The sequence below is a fragment of the Fonsecaea multimorphosa genome (genome assembly GCF_000836435.1).
Source record: "Fonsecaea multimorphosa CBS 102226 unplaced genomic scaffold supercont1.2, whole genome shotgun sequence".
Lineage (NCBI taxonomy): Eukaryota > Fungi > Ascomycota > Eurotiomycetes > Chaetothyriales > Herpotrichiellaceae > Fonsecaea > Fonsecaea multimorphosa.
In genome coordinates, this window is record NW_015971636.1 from 289,274 (window position 1) to 306,524 (window position 17,251).

A 17,251-nucleotide genomic window follows, 5' to 3' on the forward strand; every position below is an offset into this window, starting at 1 on the left:
TGCTAGTACGCAGCCCGAAGCCTTCGTTCAGCACGTATGAAGTCGTTAGCGTTCCGAGCCTTCGCAGCACAGGTGCTGCACCAAAGTATTCATTGTGCTCTGCTTTCCATTCATCTGAGCTTCGCCTGGCGGCTGGACGGATGTAGCGACGGTTTGGTCTGGTGCAGATTTGACATGCTCTGGTGTGTGGAAGACCATGGCCACTCCTTTGCGATCGCTTCTAGCAGGTTTTAGGGTGTCTTCACTCCAACAAGTCGCGTCTTCCCCAAGGGTCGGTTCGCTGAACGAGTGTAAGGAACCTTCTGTCAATGGGCCTCGATGCTCTACATCCTCATTTGGACCACCATTCATCAGTGGTGAAATCGCTGGGGAGCTGAAACTTCGAGCTTTGCGAGCAACATCCGCAGTCTCACTGGGCCTCGACAGGCTGGCCCGATGCCCTTGGCCCGAGTTACTGAGGTCCTCTGTCGCTCGATTTGCTTCATTGAATTCGGCGCGCCGAGTTTCGTAGCTTGCTGTCGCATTTTCAGCAGGGCTATTACTCCAAGATTTCCTACGCTCATCAGCGTCGCGCAACATCTCAGCCGGGCCTTTGACGATAGCGCCTCCCACAGCGAGCATAATCGCTACACTGAATTTGCCCCAGAGGTACAATGACCGGCCCCAGCCACTTTTAGGCTCGTTCGCCGGACGCGACGGTGGAGCGACAGGTGTCCGTGCTTGACTTTCTGGCGCCTCGATCTTGTGACTAGAGTGGTGCGGACTGATCTCGCGTGTAGGCTGGGTTGAAGGTTTGATCGGAGGAGGATCAACATCCGGAAGACAGCATGTGTTAGCAATACTTTCACCATCGTACTTTGTCCAGTCCCAGTCCTGGTGATCAGCCTTTGGCCGCCGATAGCCAATGAACAATCCAAGCACCCACCAACTCAGTTTTCCAATCATTGCCCAGTTTGACCGCCAGGCATTTGCCATAACCCGTCGTGCTAGAGACAGTGGATCTTGTTTGAAGCCCTGGATATATGCAGTGTACCTCGACAAGGTCGCATAAACCGTCTGGATCGTCAAGGCTGCCAGCGGTCTCGAACCCATATTGCGATGCTGCAGCATCTCAAGAGGAGTCCGCGTTGGGGCGGTCGCTTGTTTCTTAGGAAGGGAGGAGCACTTGTTTATAGAACTCTTGGATGTGTGTTCGATGACGGAGCTGGGCGTGACGACTTCAAGGCAACTTGGTGGACACATCTGGGTACTGCGGGATCCATGCTTGAGAGCGTCAACTTCTGAGCTGTGCGACTCGTATATTGAGCTTGTTTTTCTCCGCTTTCGAGGATTTAGTGGCGAGTCCGGGTATTCAGCGCATTGAGAGGAGTAACCTCCATCACGGCCTCGATCTCGTGAAAATAACGGACGAGGGATTTCGACAATATCCCGGAAATTAAGTGCATTCACGGTCTCGAAGTCCGAGGCAGCGTCCTGCCTCTTGGGATTCTTGCCACCTCCCAATGTATCAGGTGTCTTTCCACCCCTTACCCCAGCAATGGCAACGGCAGTGTGGTGGGAGTTGTGCCCTACGTCCTCAGGCAGCGAAGACATTGTCTTTGAAACCCAGGAGCTGATCTGTGGGCTGGAGCAAGGTTCCATGACCGGCTCAATTTTGCCGTTCGGGACTGGAGTTTGATACTGCGCCATCTGACTTGAAGAGGAAAGTTGATGAAGGGACTCTGCGAGAAACTCCGGCTGGAAACTTTGCTCGTCACTGGCAAAGACCTCGTCCAGGCTCTGATAGTCTGGTCCCGGTTGACCATCAACATTTTCCGGACTTGGAAAGGGAGTCTCCAAGCAGTCTGGAATGACTACGTGCGTAATTGGAACTTGTTCGGATCTGTTTGTCTCAGAGCTAAGGTGGATAGGTCGTGCTCGAGTTGGCGACGTGTTGGGTGAGGTTGAAGGAAGATGACCACTTTCAGCCGTGAACGTCGGTAAGAGCAATGGCTTCAGCTGCGTAGAGCCAGGCATAAATTTCCGAGGTCTCCTCCTTGAGGGATGTCGCAGAACTGTCTGCGACTGACTTTCTGCACGAACATGACCACCAACATGCATATCAGGGCTGTTTGAAGAACTAGAGACAAGCGTTGGCCGCCTTGATGCAGTCGTGTCCCCACCTTGCAGCTCGGATTCTCCCAGCACGGAATCGATGGAGTACTTCTCATCCATAGCTTCTGAGGAGTGGATAGCGATATCGAATGGACCCGACGCCAACGGTGACGACGGGAGCTGAACTCCGAAGTAGTCAGAGGTCGCAAGTTCTGGAGACGCAACGATAGATTGGGGTCTGCTCTGAGATGTTCCAAGTACTGGAGATGTCGGCAATCTTGGGATGATGAGCGACATAGGACGGCCACTTTTTCGCCTAGGCGTAGGGATGCCAGTGTTGGGGTGGGATTTTGTCGGTGACAAGGCCAGGAGCTGGGTCAACACCTCATTGCGTTTTGTCATATCGCGATTTGTGGACTCCAGGCTAAATCTCTCTTCTTCCAGTTTCTCAATTCTCGCCTTTAGGACGTCGAGGGCGTTTTGATCAGATCTCTTCTCCTCGCGATCACATTCTAGATCATGGATCATCGACTTCTTAAGTTCGACCTCGTCTTCCAGATCCTTAATCCTGCGCTTCAGCTTCAGCTCTGTTTCAGCAGACCGTTCGACCGTTTCATGGAGTTCGAATTCAAACGAGGCCCTTATGGCTTCCATCTCCTTCTTCAGACGGTCATTCTCTTCTTTTGCTTTTCGCAGCTTTTCTTTCCATGGCATATGAGTAGTTGGTGAATACATGGCGTCCTTGACCATCTGTAACTCATTTTCGATGTGGTCTATGTACTCCTCCGAATTGAACCTGGGTTTTGTCTGAGATACTTTACGGTTTGACCCGGGACGCGCTGGGCGATAATATGGCGAATCTTTGCGAGGTGAAGGCCTCTGAAGGTTGACCGAGACTTCCCTAAGGCCCATGGTGGTCGGACTTTCTTGCAAAGAACTGGGAATCGAGGGAGGATGTATGTCACTGTAGGCGTCGTGGTAGACTGAGGGTGTATTGGCTCCTGTGTTACGGACTGTGGGCTTCTCCAGTGAACTCTGAAAAACGGGTATAGCAGCTCGCTTCTTCAACCCTCGGATACGGCAAGTATTGGCATTCGAGATCTCGGCCAAGATGGCAGACTCTGTGGATGCACTGCTCAGTTTGTCGAATTCGTTCGAGTCACTGCCATTTTCTTCTCGTATTTTAAATCGTGGTGAAGGAAAGTAAGGAGAGTCGTTCTCGGCGGAGCGGTTCACCTGAGGGAACGGGACGCTGATGCCACTGAGTGAAAGTCTTTGGCCAGAGAACTTCGCATGACGGGTCTGGAGTAGCTTCTGCTGTCGAGTGTGAGGGAGAGACTTGGGAGTTGTCTGACTTGTAGGGAACTCGCGTACCGACGGGGGTATTGATCGAGAGCGGACATGGAGGGTGGGCGCCGGTGATTGGGGGTGGGCATGGGCGTCGTCCATAGTCTTGTCCGTGAAGAATTATGTTGTCATGGAGCTCCGACGCTGCCAGAATGATTCGCAAGCGCAACAGCGCTCACTATTGGTGACAGACGCGGCAGGAAAAGCTAGCAGACAGAGTTTCCGAGTGGAGGGGCGAATGATTCGACAGAATTGAAATTAACCAACATTCCATTCCTCGCACGGCGAGGAGTGATGCAATACGGTGCTCGGAGAGCAAAGGAATGCGAGAAGTGAAAATCTGCTTGGATAAAAGGAGAGGCAGCTCAAGACGCTGGAGATGGAGGAGAAGAACATTGAACTGCGGTGTGAGAAGAAGAGAATCCCCAGCGCAGGCGCAACCTGAATGGGGTTGACACGGAGGCAGGAGGAGCAAAGCAGCAGAAATTAATTGCTCTGACGGAAAAGTGTGTTTACATTGTACTCATTTCGGAGGATCGCTGCGCTGAGCTGACGGATGGAGCAGCAGTGGGCCGAACAAGCGTGGTAGCACTGGTAGGGGCATTTGATGGGCTCTTCAGAGGTACCTTAGTAGTAGCTAATAGGCAGGGATCCCCCGCAGTGGCCGCTAAAGGGGCCTCGCTTGGCCGGAATTCTTACCCAGAACATGCCTGGAAGCCCACTAGAACACTTAGCACGTTGGCGGGACCAGTGCCGAGGTCCTTTGGAAACCCATGACTCGGATTACTCGCCTCGCCCGACGCGCTATCACGTGAGAGGCTGAACTAGTCCCTTTCAATCCCTTCTTGGCATATCAACTCGCTTGTCCCTCCACTATGCATACTACACCCTTTCATCCTCCATCATAGGACTCTGCTCGTACCGCCAAGGCTGGCACACTCCTTTGTCGGTGATTCAACATGATCTGCTCAGCCAAATATGCTTAATGAAGTCCTATTGATCCCTTTTGACGGCGCTCTATTGGCCGGTTTCCCTCCCTTTCCTTTGTCGACAATGGCTTCCATTCACTCGAGGCCAGGACATTGTTCATGCTCTTGTGTCGTTCACCAATTCACCGAGCCTGGTGTCAAAGGGTCTATTGTTCACACTCCTATTCTACTCACAATGAACTACAATGAAAGCAACAGAATAGTAAGTAATTTTGGAAAGATCTCGTCAAAGGCAGGCCGTGTGTGCTTCAAAGAGCCAACAACAGTGATATTGCTCATGTTCCCACGTTTCCATACGTCGAAGTATTTCTCTCTACTGTCTTCTCCCTGTATATCATAATTAGTTGGTTGTTCTCCCCAGCTCTGCCTCGAGAAACCCGTTTCCCTTTAGTTCAAAATGTGCAAGGTCATCAAGTATCGCTATACCAAGTGCTTCAGACCCGAGGACGCGGGTGATGACTATGACGAATATGACCCGAAGAATCTTTGCGACGGTGGCGGTCTTGAACACATGAAATTCCCCTGCACCATCGAGGTTTGCGACAAGTACGAAGATGGTATTCCCCCATACTACCACGAGTGGCCGGGTTGGGAAAACGAAGCGACAAAATGCAAACCTACAGTGGAGCTCTGCTATCTTCCAACCTACTGCGCCGCCCATCGTCAGGCAACCATCCACTACAAAAACTTGCCTAATCCAGCCGACGACAACATCCACACCGAGCCTGAACAGCTGCCCGAAGACTTTACCTGGCATGTCCCCAGAGTGCAGTGGAAGGATCCTGGTTTCCGCATGGTGGACTGGAATCCAGAACCAAGAAAAGTGCCTCTCGACCAGCCTAATGTCAGCCCCAAAACACAAACTACTTTCAATCCCGAGCACGGCGGCGTCATCAATGCATATTACGACGCTGAACACTGGATATCAGCCGATGGCCGGCCTATAGACTTGTTAGAGAACCATTACGACGACCCGGATATCAACGACAGACCCGTCTTTCCGAGAGAGAAGAGGCCGGCTATGCCGCCACCGGAAGCACTGCCTCCACAAGATGACCAGAATTCACGTCTTCAATCGACTCAATCCGGATTACAGCATACCGACTCTCAGGAACTATCGCCTACAGAGCCCCCAGAACCATCGCCTACCGAGTCCCAAGAGGCATCGCATCCTGACTCTCAAGAACCATCGTCTACCGACTCTCAAGGATCATCGCATACCGACTCTCAAGCATCATCGCCTACAAACTCTCAAGCATCATCGCATACTGACTCTCAAGCATCATCGCCTACAAACTCCCAAGGATCATCGCATACCGACTCTCAAGGGTCATCACCTACCAATTCCCAAGGATCATGGCATGCAGACTCTCAAGAACCGTCGCCTACCAACTCCCAACAACCATCGACTTCAGACTCCCAAGAACCACCACAGCCCAACGGCTCTCAAGCGCAATTCCAGTACAACCTCTCTCAGATAGCGCAGCAGGCCCTTGACTCCATGCAACCAGCAGCTCAATTGCCACGTAGCGTGTTCGGAACTTGGCGAGAGACATCGAAATCCAGAAGGTCGGCTGATTCGTCCTCATCAGACAGCTCTGCATCATCGTCTTCCTCCTCCAGCCTGTCAAAGAAGCGCAAAAGAGGAGACGAACAAGAGGCTGTATTACCAATTTCAACATCGCCGGCCCAGCTTGCCTTTCCCACAAGAACCCAGACACCCGTGCAGCCTGAAGAGCCACAGAGCTCATCCCGAGAGAGGTCACCCTCATCCAAAGATACTTTTCCATTCGCAAGATCTAGCCGGCTACGGAAGCTGCTACTCGAAAAGTTGTCTCGTCTCAACACGGATATCCCGAGAGAAGCATTGTTGGACGTTCCTCACGACGACCAGCACGGAAATCTCCTCCAGCAGGACGATGACCCGGCATGGGGATGGGTAGCCGAGGTGATGAAGCAATATGCAGAAGAACAGGAGAAGGAATGGGAAGACGAATTGGAGAGGCTAGGCCCAGCCGAGAAGCAGAAGGCATACGCCGACAAAATCGAACAGGTCTGGGAGGCATTGATCACTTCGTACGAAAGTGGCGAGCTCCGCTTCAGCCCATTCGAATACCAAGACTCGCCTCATCCTCCTCCTCCCAAGAGACGCAAGCTCAATGCGCGACGGGCGGCTGCGCCAGCTACAAGGACACACCAGATGAGGTTGAGGAGCAGTGGTGCCAGTACCGCAACACGTACGCACCACATGAATCTCCGGCCTCGAGCGCCCCCGGCCCCAGTGCAGCCAACCACTGCGGCTGCCAGAGCAGCAAGAGGGAGAGGCAGAGCCGCTCGAGCAGGCACTCGCGGCAGAGGCATTGTCTGGAGGAACGGCGCGGCCCAATCGGCCAATGTCGTCGTCCTTGTTGACAACAGCAAGCCCCGAGGTGGGAGCAGAGTCCAAAAGAAGAAGGCGGCGGCGTCGGCCCAAAGAGCACCAGCAGCAGCTCAGAGGCGGTCGCGAGGACGGGCGGCGCTGAGAAACGCAGCGACGTCCACAGCCACGGCCACAGGGCCAGGGCCCATGACGCGCTCCCGGCGAGCAGCGCAAGGTGCCCAGCTTTTTGCGGGACTGGATTAAGCGGTATACAAGAGCGTGCATGGAAGCCTTGTTTGTCTGGCGGCTGGCCCGCCTAATAAGGGATGAAGGAGGTACAGCTGGTCTGTACCTCCCTAGGTAAGTAATGATCTATCTCGACCGTTCGGGCTGGGCCCTGGAAGTCAACTTGGGAGAAAGGGGACAAAGGGAACAAAGGGAGCTTGATACACAAATGTACAACAATTGCTTCATACTTCATGCTTTATGCTACATAATTCAGTCCCTTTTTCGTGTGTTCCTATCCATAATCCGGGTCTTTTGCTAGCCGCTTTTCCCGGACCTTAAAACCAGGCCAAAACTAGAGCATATGCACAGAGAACGGCAAAAAGAAATCCGTCGCGCAATGGGTATCGAGAACGCAGCAAAGGACGACTCCAAATAGGACCCTCCCGAATGCCACTCGCCCCACTAGTAGATACTCAAAAAGGAGGGAAAAGGCCGTAAAAGCGTTCACGTCATAAATCTTGACTTCGTAGTAAGTATTGGCGAGCATTACTGGCTCTTTTAAGTGTGTGTCCATCGAAGACACTTGGTCTGTGATTTGACCAAATAAACAAGGCTCCACCAGGCTTGTCGGATGGCTGATCTCGACTCTTCCAAGACATGGGTGAGGAGAGCCAGGCACATCCTGTTCTGCTTGTGGATGCATCGAGCCTTCCATCAACTCTCATCCATGACAATCACTGGATTCGTTCTTGTCATACCTGGAGACTGATCTCGTGGGGACGAGGGCCGAAGGATAGGCTCCCAAGCGCCACCTTCTTTGAAAAGAATTCGGTGTGCACTCAGTTGGTTGTTTTCTTCGAGAATCTTCCGTACATGCACTGAAAACTCATCAATGACTAGCATATTGGGACGTGCATTCCCTCGACAGATGGGACAGTTCCATTGGTCGGGCCGCGTCAGACCGCCTTCGTCAAAGCCGCCGGCACGACTGGACAAAAACGCCTCTAGATCGAAGCATTCCCGGTGGCGACAGTCCTTGCCTCGGACAGGCGTCTTCCAGATCTTAGACGTGAGAGGGTCAATCACGTCAATGCCGATGAATGGAGATTGGATCAAATCATCGTCTTCAAGCTCATCTTTTCTGCTCTTCAGGGCATCCAGAAGCGCTTTAACAACATATCCCATAGGGATTCGTCTCAGCATGGTCTTTATCTTGTCGTAAGTCTCCACGCAGATGATCTCAATTGCCATAAGATACATGCAAGCTGAAAGTTGCTCAGGCCTGGTGAACAACGCGGAAATTTCGACCTCGTTGTTGCCTTCTCTCAACAGATCAGTCACATCTGTAGGCAGATCAGCACCACCGGGAGTCTCGCGTCTGGGCGTGGTGGCGAAAACTCCATTGATCGACACGGCCGCACACGCCGGCCACTTGGTAGTTCGAGCATAGAAGTCTGACTGAGTTGGCGTAAAGGGTTCTCTCCCATCGGCCTCGATGACAATTGACCTTAATCTGAACTGTACATTGCAATTTGAGACACCACGTTCTCTAGCACTAGTAGTTACCCTCCGCGCCCAATGGTCTTGTGAAATGGGCACGCTCCACCGAATCGTAGGCGAATCTGCCTGGATACATTCGGGAAGCACCACGACGTCCTCGATAAATCGAAAGAAAGTGGGAACGCGCGCTCTGCCATCGGACTCGGCTGTCTTTTCATTTTCGTGCGTGAAGGTATGTGCTTCATCTAATGCAACTTGGCTGGATTCTGCCGTTTGGCTTACCCCTCGAAAACCGTTCGGGAGTTTGGATGGTGGTGCTGGTGCTAGGGGCAGTGAAGGTCGGGATACCTGCCGTGCGTGTTGGACGGAGGCTGTTTGCTGATATCGACGAGGATGAACTGGCTCTTGGACCATAGGGCTTGAAAGAAGCAGGGTAGGAGACCTGATTTGAGAGGGTGCAGGAGTCGTGTGGCGGGCCGCGGTTGTGGAAAGCTGCAGACTTGACGTGCGGCTGCCACCTTTATCAGCAATTGTTACGTCCCCTGCTGCCGAATTCCTGCCTTGGGATCCATGTCCAAGGAGTGAATACTTGCTGGCCCATCGACTCATGAGCTGTTTGAAGTTGGATGGAGACTCGTGCAGCTGAGCGATTCCGGAGATGGACACCTCAATCGGCCTTTCCATTTCCTGCTCAAAGAGGCGCAAAGCCTCCCGGAACATGCTCGAACCATCAGCCCGGCTGGAATAGAAGTGGCAAAAGATAGCCTTCTGCAAGACGGGGGAAGGTAGCCTCATTTCAGCCCTTAGTTCACACGGGGCTGGCGGAAACCCTCTTTGAACTGTGCGAGCTTTTAATGTGCTGAGCGCAGCATCAAAGACATCAAGGCAGGAGCGGACGCTCTTGAGTAGAGGAGATGCATAGGGTGCCTCTTCCGTCGTCGCTTCCATGCGAAAAGGAAACTTCATAAACAGCTGGGACAAGTCTCTGGTCAATTCACTATCGCTACACAGGATTGCGGATAGGGAGTTGAGGGTTTGGAAGTGCTCTTTCGTCAAGAAGAGTGGCCCAATGACGTCCCAATTCGGCGAAGGGGTAGAATTACTGCAAATAAAATGCGTGAGCAGGAAAAATTCGTCGTTGAGTTGGCAGGCTTCTCGCAACATCTCAATCCTTCCATATTTAAGGCCCGCTGCTTGATCTGGCTCAGGTGCACAGAGCCCAATGGCAGCAAGTGACAACTCTAGTCGTTGGCCGAGAGTGGTACCGTGCGACACGTTTGGCGAGTCTTGGGGGGTTGGTAGGAGTGCTGAAGACTCCAAACGTCTGGAATCGGCCCTTGGACGGACTGTTCGCCCATGGGACCCGTTCGTGTCATTGTTTCGCTTTCCGGTGCCACGTGTAGAAGACGGCAAGTCTGGAAGCAGGGTTGTAAGGCGAGGCTGGGTTTGCATAGGGACGAACAGAGGCGATCCTCGGATATCTGAGGGGAGAGTAACGGGACTGGACGACACAGCACTCATCTCACCCGACGTTGACATTCTTGCTCGAGGAGCGCGGGCATCACGCGTATTTGATGGGCCTGCTAAGTCATCCCGCTGCCCATTTTGCCCTGCTGCAACCAAAGACCTCGTCTCTTGTAAGCCATCTGTCCGATTTGGCGGAGTTGGGTGGCTGGGCAAGTCCATAGCGCCCAAGGTCGGGCTCAATCCTACTTGCCGCTTGCTGAATCTTGATGGGTTTCGGGATCCTTTCCTTGCCTCTGAGGTCATCGCAAGTGCGCCGTCGCTGGGAACACGCTTTGGAGAAGGTACAGCTTCCCCTTGCCGACCAATGCCCGCGGGATTTTCTGGGACAACTGTTTGTGAACTTTCGTGTATCAAAGTCGAAAAGCTGAGGCTGGATGCACTCGTTTCCGTGAGCGGAGTACCAGCGTCCTCCTGCTGCGCATCACGCACTTGATATTCTAGGGATTGTGTCGACCTCATGGCAGTTGAGGGTACAGTTGGGGTGACAGTCGAGGGAACACTAAACGGAAGAGGTGAGGCAGAATTAGAGCCTTGTCCAGATGCTATTTCGATAGTTGCATCTTCTGCATCGTCCTCGAAAGGCTGTACAGGCTGTATAGGAAAGCCGGGACGAGATCTCGGCAGCTGTCGTCCCAAGGACTTGGGGGTCGCTTTGCCATGTCGACGAGGCGACTTGGTAGGAGTGGGTTGAGGATTGACACGAGATGCATTACCCGCCATTCGCGACATTGGCAGAGCCAAGGAAGCACTTCTGCTAGCAACGAGAAGTTGGAGGTCATTCAAGTTTGCGGAATTAGGAGTAGCGTTGAAGATGGCGTCCACTTTGGACCGGTGTGGTCATCAACATCAAAGGTCAAACGACAAACACCAAACTCAATTTCATTTTGGCGGACAAGGGAGGTGGAGGGGCTGCCAAAGTCAACGATGAGGTGACCATCTATACCGAGGTAAACAAAGGTCGGATCAGAGACAGTTTCCTGGAATACACAATTGGAAACGAGTCTGGGAAGTTGAGCAGCTGGAGCTGTCTAGTCCCACCAACGCGCGATTGAAGGAGTGCAAACGAGGCTGTGACGATCAGACGTGGACTTGTAAGAGATAGTCTTGCGATGCTGCACGCACAGGAGACCCAGCGATGGTACGAAGTGTCGAGTCCGTGCAGGAGGGACCTAGTGATAGAGAGACCAAGGGCAAAAGCCACAAGAGGCTCGAAGGGATTGGAGTGGGAGAGAGGTTGGCAGCGGTATTGTAGGCGAGGGGAGCATGTGGATGTAGAAACTTCGATGCAGATTCATGGACAAAATATTATAATGGGCAGTTTTAAGCCGAGCGTTCAGGTCAATTATTCATTTCTGCGGAGTGATCGACCCTCCTCCTCCTCCTTCTCCTTCTCCTCGTATTCTGAGCTGTGGTGGTAGGGCTCCCTAGTTAGTTAAACCCCGTCTTGCTCAAGCGCCTGTCAGGCCTGGGCCTCAGTGGCCGGACCAGAAGCCGGGAGGGTCTCTAGGCGCAAAGACAACGAATCATAGGGGGCTCACGGACAGTTGGGGGAGGTCCCTGCGCTGCACTCTGCAGTCCATCCTGGCTTGGATTGGTTGGCGTTGGTTGGGCTGGCTGCGCAGGTGGTCTCATTTTGAGCATTGCAACATTTGAGGAGAGAGAGAGAGAGAGAGAGAGAAGGAGAGGGTGAACTCGTGCACTCAAGGGCAGGCCTCAGACTTTTTGTTCTCCCGACCATCCTCGCTTTTACACCTTGCTAGAGGTGCCACCCAAGAAGAAAACGACATCAATCAATGACAGTGTAGCCGGCGAGGTGCCTGTCACGGTGTCACCACCCGATTGCTCCTCGGACAGCAGCATCACCTCCATCAGATGAGCCTGCGCAATATCAATTACTCCTGCACTTTCGTTCCACCAACCTCGTGTCACTCTCCTGACCGATCTCTTCTGCCCATCTCGACCTCTTCTCGCGCCTTTCGCCCTGTCAGTGCACTGAGAAGAGCTATTCCTATCATGCAGGCGCTTGTCACGGCGCGTCCGGTCGATCTCCCGCCAATTCACTTACAATTTTTTGTCGACTGTCTGCTGGGTTAGCTGGCTCACTGCTGCGCTCGAATGCCTGCGTGTTGATGTCTGACCATCACATCATGGCCACTTCTCTTCAGCAGCGCCCCCGGGCGGCTCTTCAGCCCGGTGACATACTTGTCGCCATCCGTGCGTTCACTCCTTGCTTCACAATTTGGTGTGGACTTGTTCCGCTGACAGACTCTATCTAGATGACTTTGACGCAAGAAGTGCTGATGAGTTGACCCTCCGGAAAACCGATCAAATCGAGTTGGTTGAGTTGGACGATGGCTTTGGCGATGGCTGGTATCTGGGGAAGCACCTTGGTACAGGAACAACGGGTCTGTTTCCTGGAGGTATAGTGTTCCCACCCCAGACACTTCATTCACTATTCATAGGTGACTAACATGTGCTCAGTCTATACTGCTAAGCTTCCTCCAAACTTCGCACCTGTGGGCGCCCCAGCCGTCAAAAGCCCTCAATTTCTTGGGAAACCATCCACCGAGCCGAAGAGCGAGCCACTGGAACAAGCAAGCTCAACCACTGATACCTCCAGACAACGAACACTCTCCTCGCCCCCACTGCCACAGTCTAATCTACCTCTACGAAGCTCTGTACCGCCTTCTCCCACGTCATATATTCACCGGAGCATCGGTCAGGCATTGTCAAGCAGAGCAAGTGGAGAGGAAAGCCCAGTCATGAACGAGACACTAAGCGTTATCAACGAACACATCACAGACCTGAGCACACCACGTCAGAGCCTGTCCCCACCGCTGCCTTTGAAGGAGGACTCAGAGAGTGAATATAGCAGCCATCTCGACCGAGCCTCATATATCGCTGGCCCCGAGACTGATAGCGAGGACAATCCTCGCCCGACCGAAGCCGATGTTAAGCAATGGGATGCGAGAGAAACGGCGGAATACCTGAGAAGCCTGGGTGTTGACTCAAAACACTGCGACATATTTGAAGAGCAGGAGATAACGGGCGATGTCTTGCTGGAAATGGACCAGTCCTTCATCCACATGAAGGAATTCGATTTTGGCCTGATGGGCCGCCGTCTGAAGACATGGCACAAGATCAGAGACTTTCAGAATCAGGTCCGCAGCGGCACAGCGTCGCGAAAGAGCAGCCTGAAACCGAATGGCTCAAACGAGGACGTTGCTCGGGTCCAAGTCCGAGGCACTACCATATTGCCACGAATACCGAGTCTGATGGAACAACCGGGACTCTCTATCCGCCAGACGCAGCACACCTTCCCACATGTCATACCTACCTCACCACCGTCTTCCGAGCAACCCATGTCTCCATCTTCTTTTACCCGATCCCAGCTTGAACGAAGCACGCCCCCTTCCCCTTGGAGAGCTTCGATGGCTGCTGAATCCCCGACCCGACGGTCAGCCTCTTCGATACGGGAACTGAATTCGTCTCGACGCCATTCCTCCATCGACTTCGTAAAACCAGGAGTTCAGGATACTTCGGCCCTAGGTGGCGCCAGTCTTTCTCCCCCACATAAGAAAAATGCATCTTTCGATAAAGAATGGTCGATGAGCAACGCAACTACTGCAAACACCGGTGGGAGTACCCCGTCGCTCAGGCTGCATATCAGTAATCCTATCACAAGCATGGACCTGGATGCAGATGCAGAATTTGGTGGCGAGCTTTCTACCTTTGATCTCGACCGCGGCTACTTTAGTGGGAATGAGGTCGACAATAGAAAGGCGAGGACCCTACTCAAGAAGCGAGGAGGTATGGAAAGTGCCAGCCATTCCCGTCAATCGAGCGTGCTCGATGACTCATCCAAGGAAGCTCTTGGCATGAAACGACATTCGCGACTCAGCAGCCTTGATTCCATCAGAGGCGCTCCCATCTCTTCGGCCGCAAAAGCGTATCACAGCAGATCATATAAAGGACGGTTTCGTTCTGCAAGTGCGAGGAATTTGACTACGCAGCGGTCTCCAATTGCGCAGTCCCCGACAGTGACGAACTTGGAGGATGATGGTCTCTCAGCTCTATCCTCGCCCAAAGCTATTGGTGGACCAATGTCTCCTGCTGCGGCAACAACAGCGCCCTGGACATCGTCAACAAAGGCACGAAAGTTGTTGGGGATCCGAGCAGCCTCTGATGCCGTTACCGGACCTGAAAAGGAAGCCGCCAGTTCGTCAAACATTACATCTGACCCCTTAAGAGAGAGCCCTACCGCGTCACCTTCTGGGTCCCAAACTCCTTCTGCGACGTCGCGTAGCTTCGAAATGGACAATACGGACACCTCTTCGAAAGGTACAGCTGAACAGCTGGGCCCCTTATTGCACACGAAAACCATTGTACGTACCAATCCAAAGACTAAGCGACAAACAAGCGCCTACACGAAAGGTTTGCTACAATTATCGCCTGCAGAGGCACGGAAGCATTGTGACCATTACGGTTGGATGAAGAAAAGATCTAGCGGCATTGTGTCACAGTGGAAACCCAGGCTGTTCATCCTCCGAGGCCGTCGGTTGTCGTATTACTACTCAGAGAACGACAAAGAGGAGAAAGGTATTATCGATATATCTGGACATAAAGTTCTTGTCACTACGGCCGACCCGATCACCTCACTTCAAGCCACCATAACTGGAACAAAATCCACACCTTCCATCAGTGCCTCTGGATCGTCTACGGAGACTTCGCCCAATGTCACGCGCAGCACAGGTGGAAACGCGCCTTTCTATTTCAAGCTTGTTCCCCCCAAGGCGGGAACTTCAAGAGCAGTACAGTTCACAAAGCCCACCATTCACGTTTTCCAAGTTGACAACATCACTGCGGGAAGGAAGTGGATGGCTGAGATTTTGAAAGCCACCATCGAGCATGATCTAGCAAACTTTGAGACCACGAACCGGCAAAAAACCATCAGCTTGGCCAAAGCTCGGGCAAGAAAAGAACGACCCCCGGCCCTCAAAGGCACAGAAGATATAGCCGAGTTGGCTGAGATGCCAACGCCACGGGACGAGAAGGGTGAGAGCGAGAGCGGCTTGAATATAAAAGGATTGGATTTCAACGAGTCGGACATGAATCTTCAATTAGGCACAGGTCTGACGAGCGGGACGACAGCACGTCCCGAGGATGATGCGGAGCGGGAAATAAAGACATGATGATCCACGGGGAAGATTTATTTATCTTGTCCTGCACATAATATATATATCCGGGAGTACATAATACTTCTCAACTTCTTACTCCTTTCCCAGGCTGCGAATAAGTCGATTCAGCAAATGGCCGCAAGGGGCAAGGCTCAGCCTGATATCTGCAAGGCTGGCCAATCATATATCGCGTGAAGCAAGAGGCGCCGAGTGCGTTGTAACCGCGTCGTCTCTCAAACGTCGCGCTCAGCGCCTCCTATCCCTCAACAATGAGCCCACTCTTCATGGTTTCTCCCTGTTCTGCATTTGCTCTTGTGTTCGGCTCTTTCTGTCCTGTTTTCCTTTTGATTCGATGTACATATATGAACATGCAGACAAGTTGCTGCGCCTTCTAACCCCAATCGCGATCGGCTTGACCACCTACCTCTACCTCTATCCACTTTTCCACGGATGTGCCTTCCCATCGAGAGATGCCTCGCCTGTCACCGCACTCACTGAGGCATTCAAGCAACACTGGGCCCCTTTGGGTGGCTTAGACGTCCATCCAGACCATGCGCGAGTCCCTTTCCGATTGCTAGCCCTCGCTGATCCCCAGCTTGAAGGTGACAGCTCCCTTCCCAAACCCGAGGATGGGTTGATCCCTAAGCTAAGGCAGCATTGGGCGAAGCTGTCCGCAGAAGACCCACAACATTGGCTGTCTTGTGCATACGAGAGCGTGCAAGAGGTGGTTCTGGAAGACCTACCCGAGGCACTGCTGGCCCTCCGAAAACGACTTGATCTATTTGGCAATGACTACTATTTGGGCCACATATATAGAACGCTTCACTGGTGGACGAAGCCTACGCACGTGGCTGTGCTTGGAGATCTGATCGGCAGCCAATGGGTTACGGACGAAGAGTTTGCATGGAGAGGGTGGAGGTTTTGGAACAGAGTCTTTGCAAGTGCGCAGAAGGTGGAAGACGATGTCACAAGTCTGAGCGCTAAAGACCAAGAAGCGATTTTCGAGATGCATGATGCGCATTGGAATCAACGGCTGATCAATATTGCCGGTAATCACGACATTGGATATGCTGGAGACATTTCTCGAGGTAGGATCGACCGCTTTGAGAAGGTCTTTGGGAGAGCCAACTGGGATGTTAGATTCCGATATCCTGGGCTTAATAGTACCGAGCCCACGACTGAGACGGATATCCAGCCATCGTTGCATCTGATTGTCTTGAACAGCCTTGTTCTGGACTCCCCTGCTCTGTCAGAGGATATCCAGACCGAAACTTTTGAGTACCTGAACGACCTGATCTCTCACCGTCTGCGCCCCGTGGAAGACCCTTCGTCTTTCACCCTCCTGCTCACGCACCTGCCGCTCCACAAGAAAGAAGGAACGTGCGTCGATGCCCCCTTCTTCGACTATTGGGGCGACGACAACGGCGGTGGGGTTTTAAAGCCTCATGGGGTGAGAGAACAAAATCATCTAAGCGAGCAGACGAGTCAGAGGGGCACTTTGCAGGCATTGTTCGGCATGAGCGGTGATATTGGTGCGCCAGCTCAAGGCAAGGGGAGAAGGGGCCTCATCCTGACAGGTCATGACCACGAAGGCTGTGATGTCTGGCATTTCATACCTTCTGAATCTGTCGGATCAACATTAGAGAATGGCGGCGAACAGCAGCAGACTTCGTGGGACAGCTGCAAATGGCAGCACGCCAATCACAGCAGCGCACATACTGGAATTCGAGAAATTACGCTCCGAAGCATGATGGGGGATTACGGGGGCAATGCCGGACTCCTCAGTGCTTGGTTCGACTTCGAAACGAGCGAATGGAAGTACCACATTCAGATGTGTGGTCTGAACATCAAGCTCTGGTGGGCCGTCCACGTCGTCGACCTTGTCGTTCTGTGCCTTTTTGGTGTTGCTCTTTGCCATCGTCCCCAGCGTACCCTCAGGAAATCTTCAACGGAAAGATCAGATGTCTCAGATTCAAAATCTAAATGACCGCGAAGGTGAACAATATCTCGGCTTCGCTCGAGGCGATTTG

The 17,251-nt window shown here is 52.8% G+C and overlaps 5 protein-coding genes across 5 annotated transcripts; 3 read left to right on the top strand and 2 right to left on the bottom strand.

Annotated features, from left to right (window-relative positions):
- Positions 1-45: 45 nt before the first annotated feature.
- Z520_01048 (uncharacterized protein) lies at positions 46-3,543 on the bottom strand (the record flags this gene model as incomplete). Its single annotated transcript, XM_016771566.1, has 1 exon — positions 46-3,543. The coding sequence occupies one exon, from the start codon at positions 3,541-3,543 to the stop codon at positions 46-48; it is 3,498 nt and encodes a 1,165-aa protein (XP_016636705.1).
- A 1,284-nt stretch (positions 3,544-4,827) lies between these two features.
- Positions 4,828-7,053, top strand: Z520_01049 (uncharacterized protein; the record flags this gene model as incomplete). The annotated part of the gene is made up of 1 exon (XM_016771567.1): positions 4,828-7,053. One exon carries the CDS (start codon positions 4,828-4,830, stop codon positions 7,051-7,053), a length of 2,226 nt encoding a protein of 741 aa, XP_016636706.1.
- A 678-nt stretch (positions 7,054-7,731) lies between these two features.
- On the bottom strand, positions 7,732-10,773 carry Z520_01050 (uncharacterized protein; the record flags this gene model as incomplete). Its single annotated transcript, XM_016771568.1, has 1 exon — positions 7,732-10,773. The coding sequence occupies one exon, from the start codon at positions 10,771-10,773 to the stop codon at positions 7,732-7,734; it is 3,042 nt and encodes a 1,013-aa protein (XP_016636707.1).
- A 1,418-nt stretch (positions 10,774-12,191) lies between these two features.
- Z520_01051 (uncharacterized protein) lies at positions 12,192-15,236 on the top strand (the record flags this gene model as incomplete). The annotated part of the gene is made up of 3 exons (XM_016771569.1): positions 12,192-12,258; positions 12,321-12,464; positions 12,526-15,236. 3 exons carry the CDS (start codon positions 12,192-12,194, stop codon positions 15,234-15,236), a joined length of 2,922 nt encoding a protein of 973 aa, XP_016636708.1.
- A 337-nt stretch (positions 15,237-15,573) lies between these two features.
- On the top strand, positions 15,574-17,208 carry Z520_01052 (uncharacterized protein; the record flags this gene model as incomplete). Its single annotated transcript, XM_016771570.1, has 1 exon — positions 15,574-17,208. One exon carries the CDS (start codon positions 15,574-15,576, stop codon positions 17,206-17,208), a length of 1,635 nt encoding a protein of 544 aa, XP_016636709.1.
- Between the last annotated feature and the right edge of the window lie 43 nt (positions 17,209-17,251).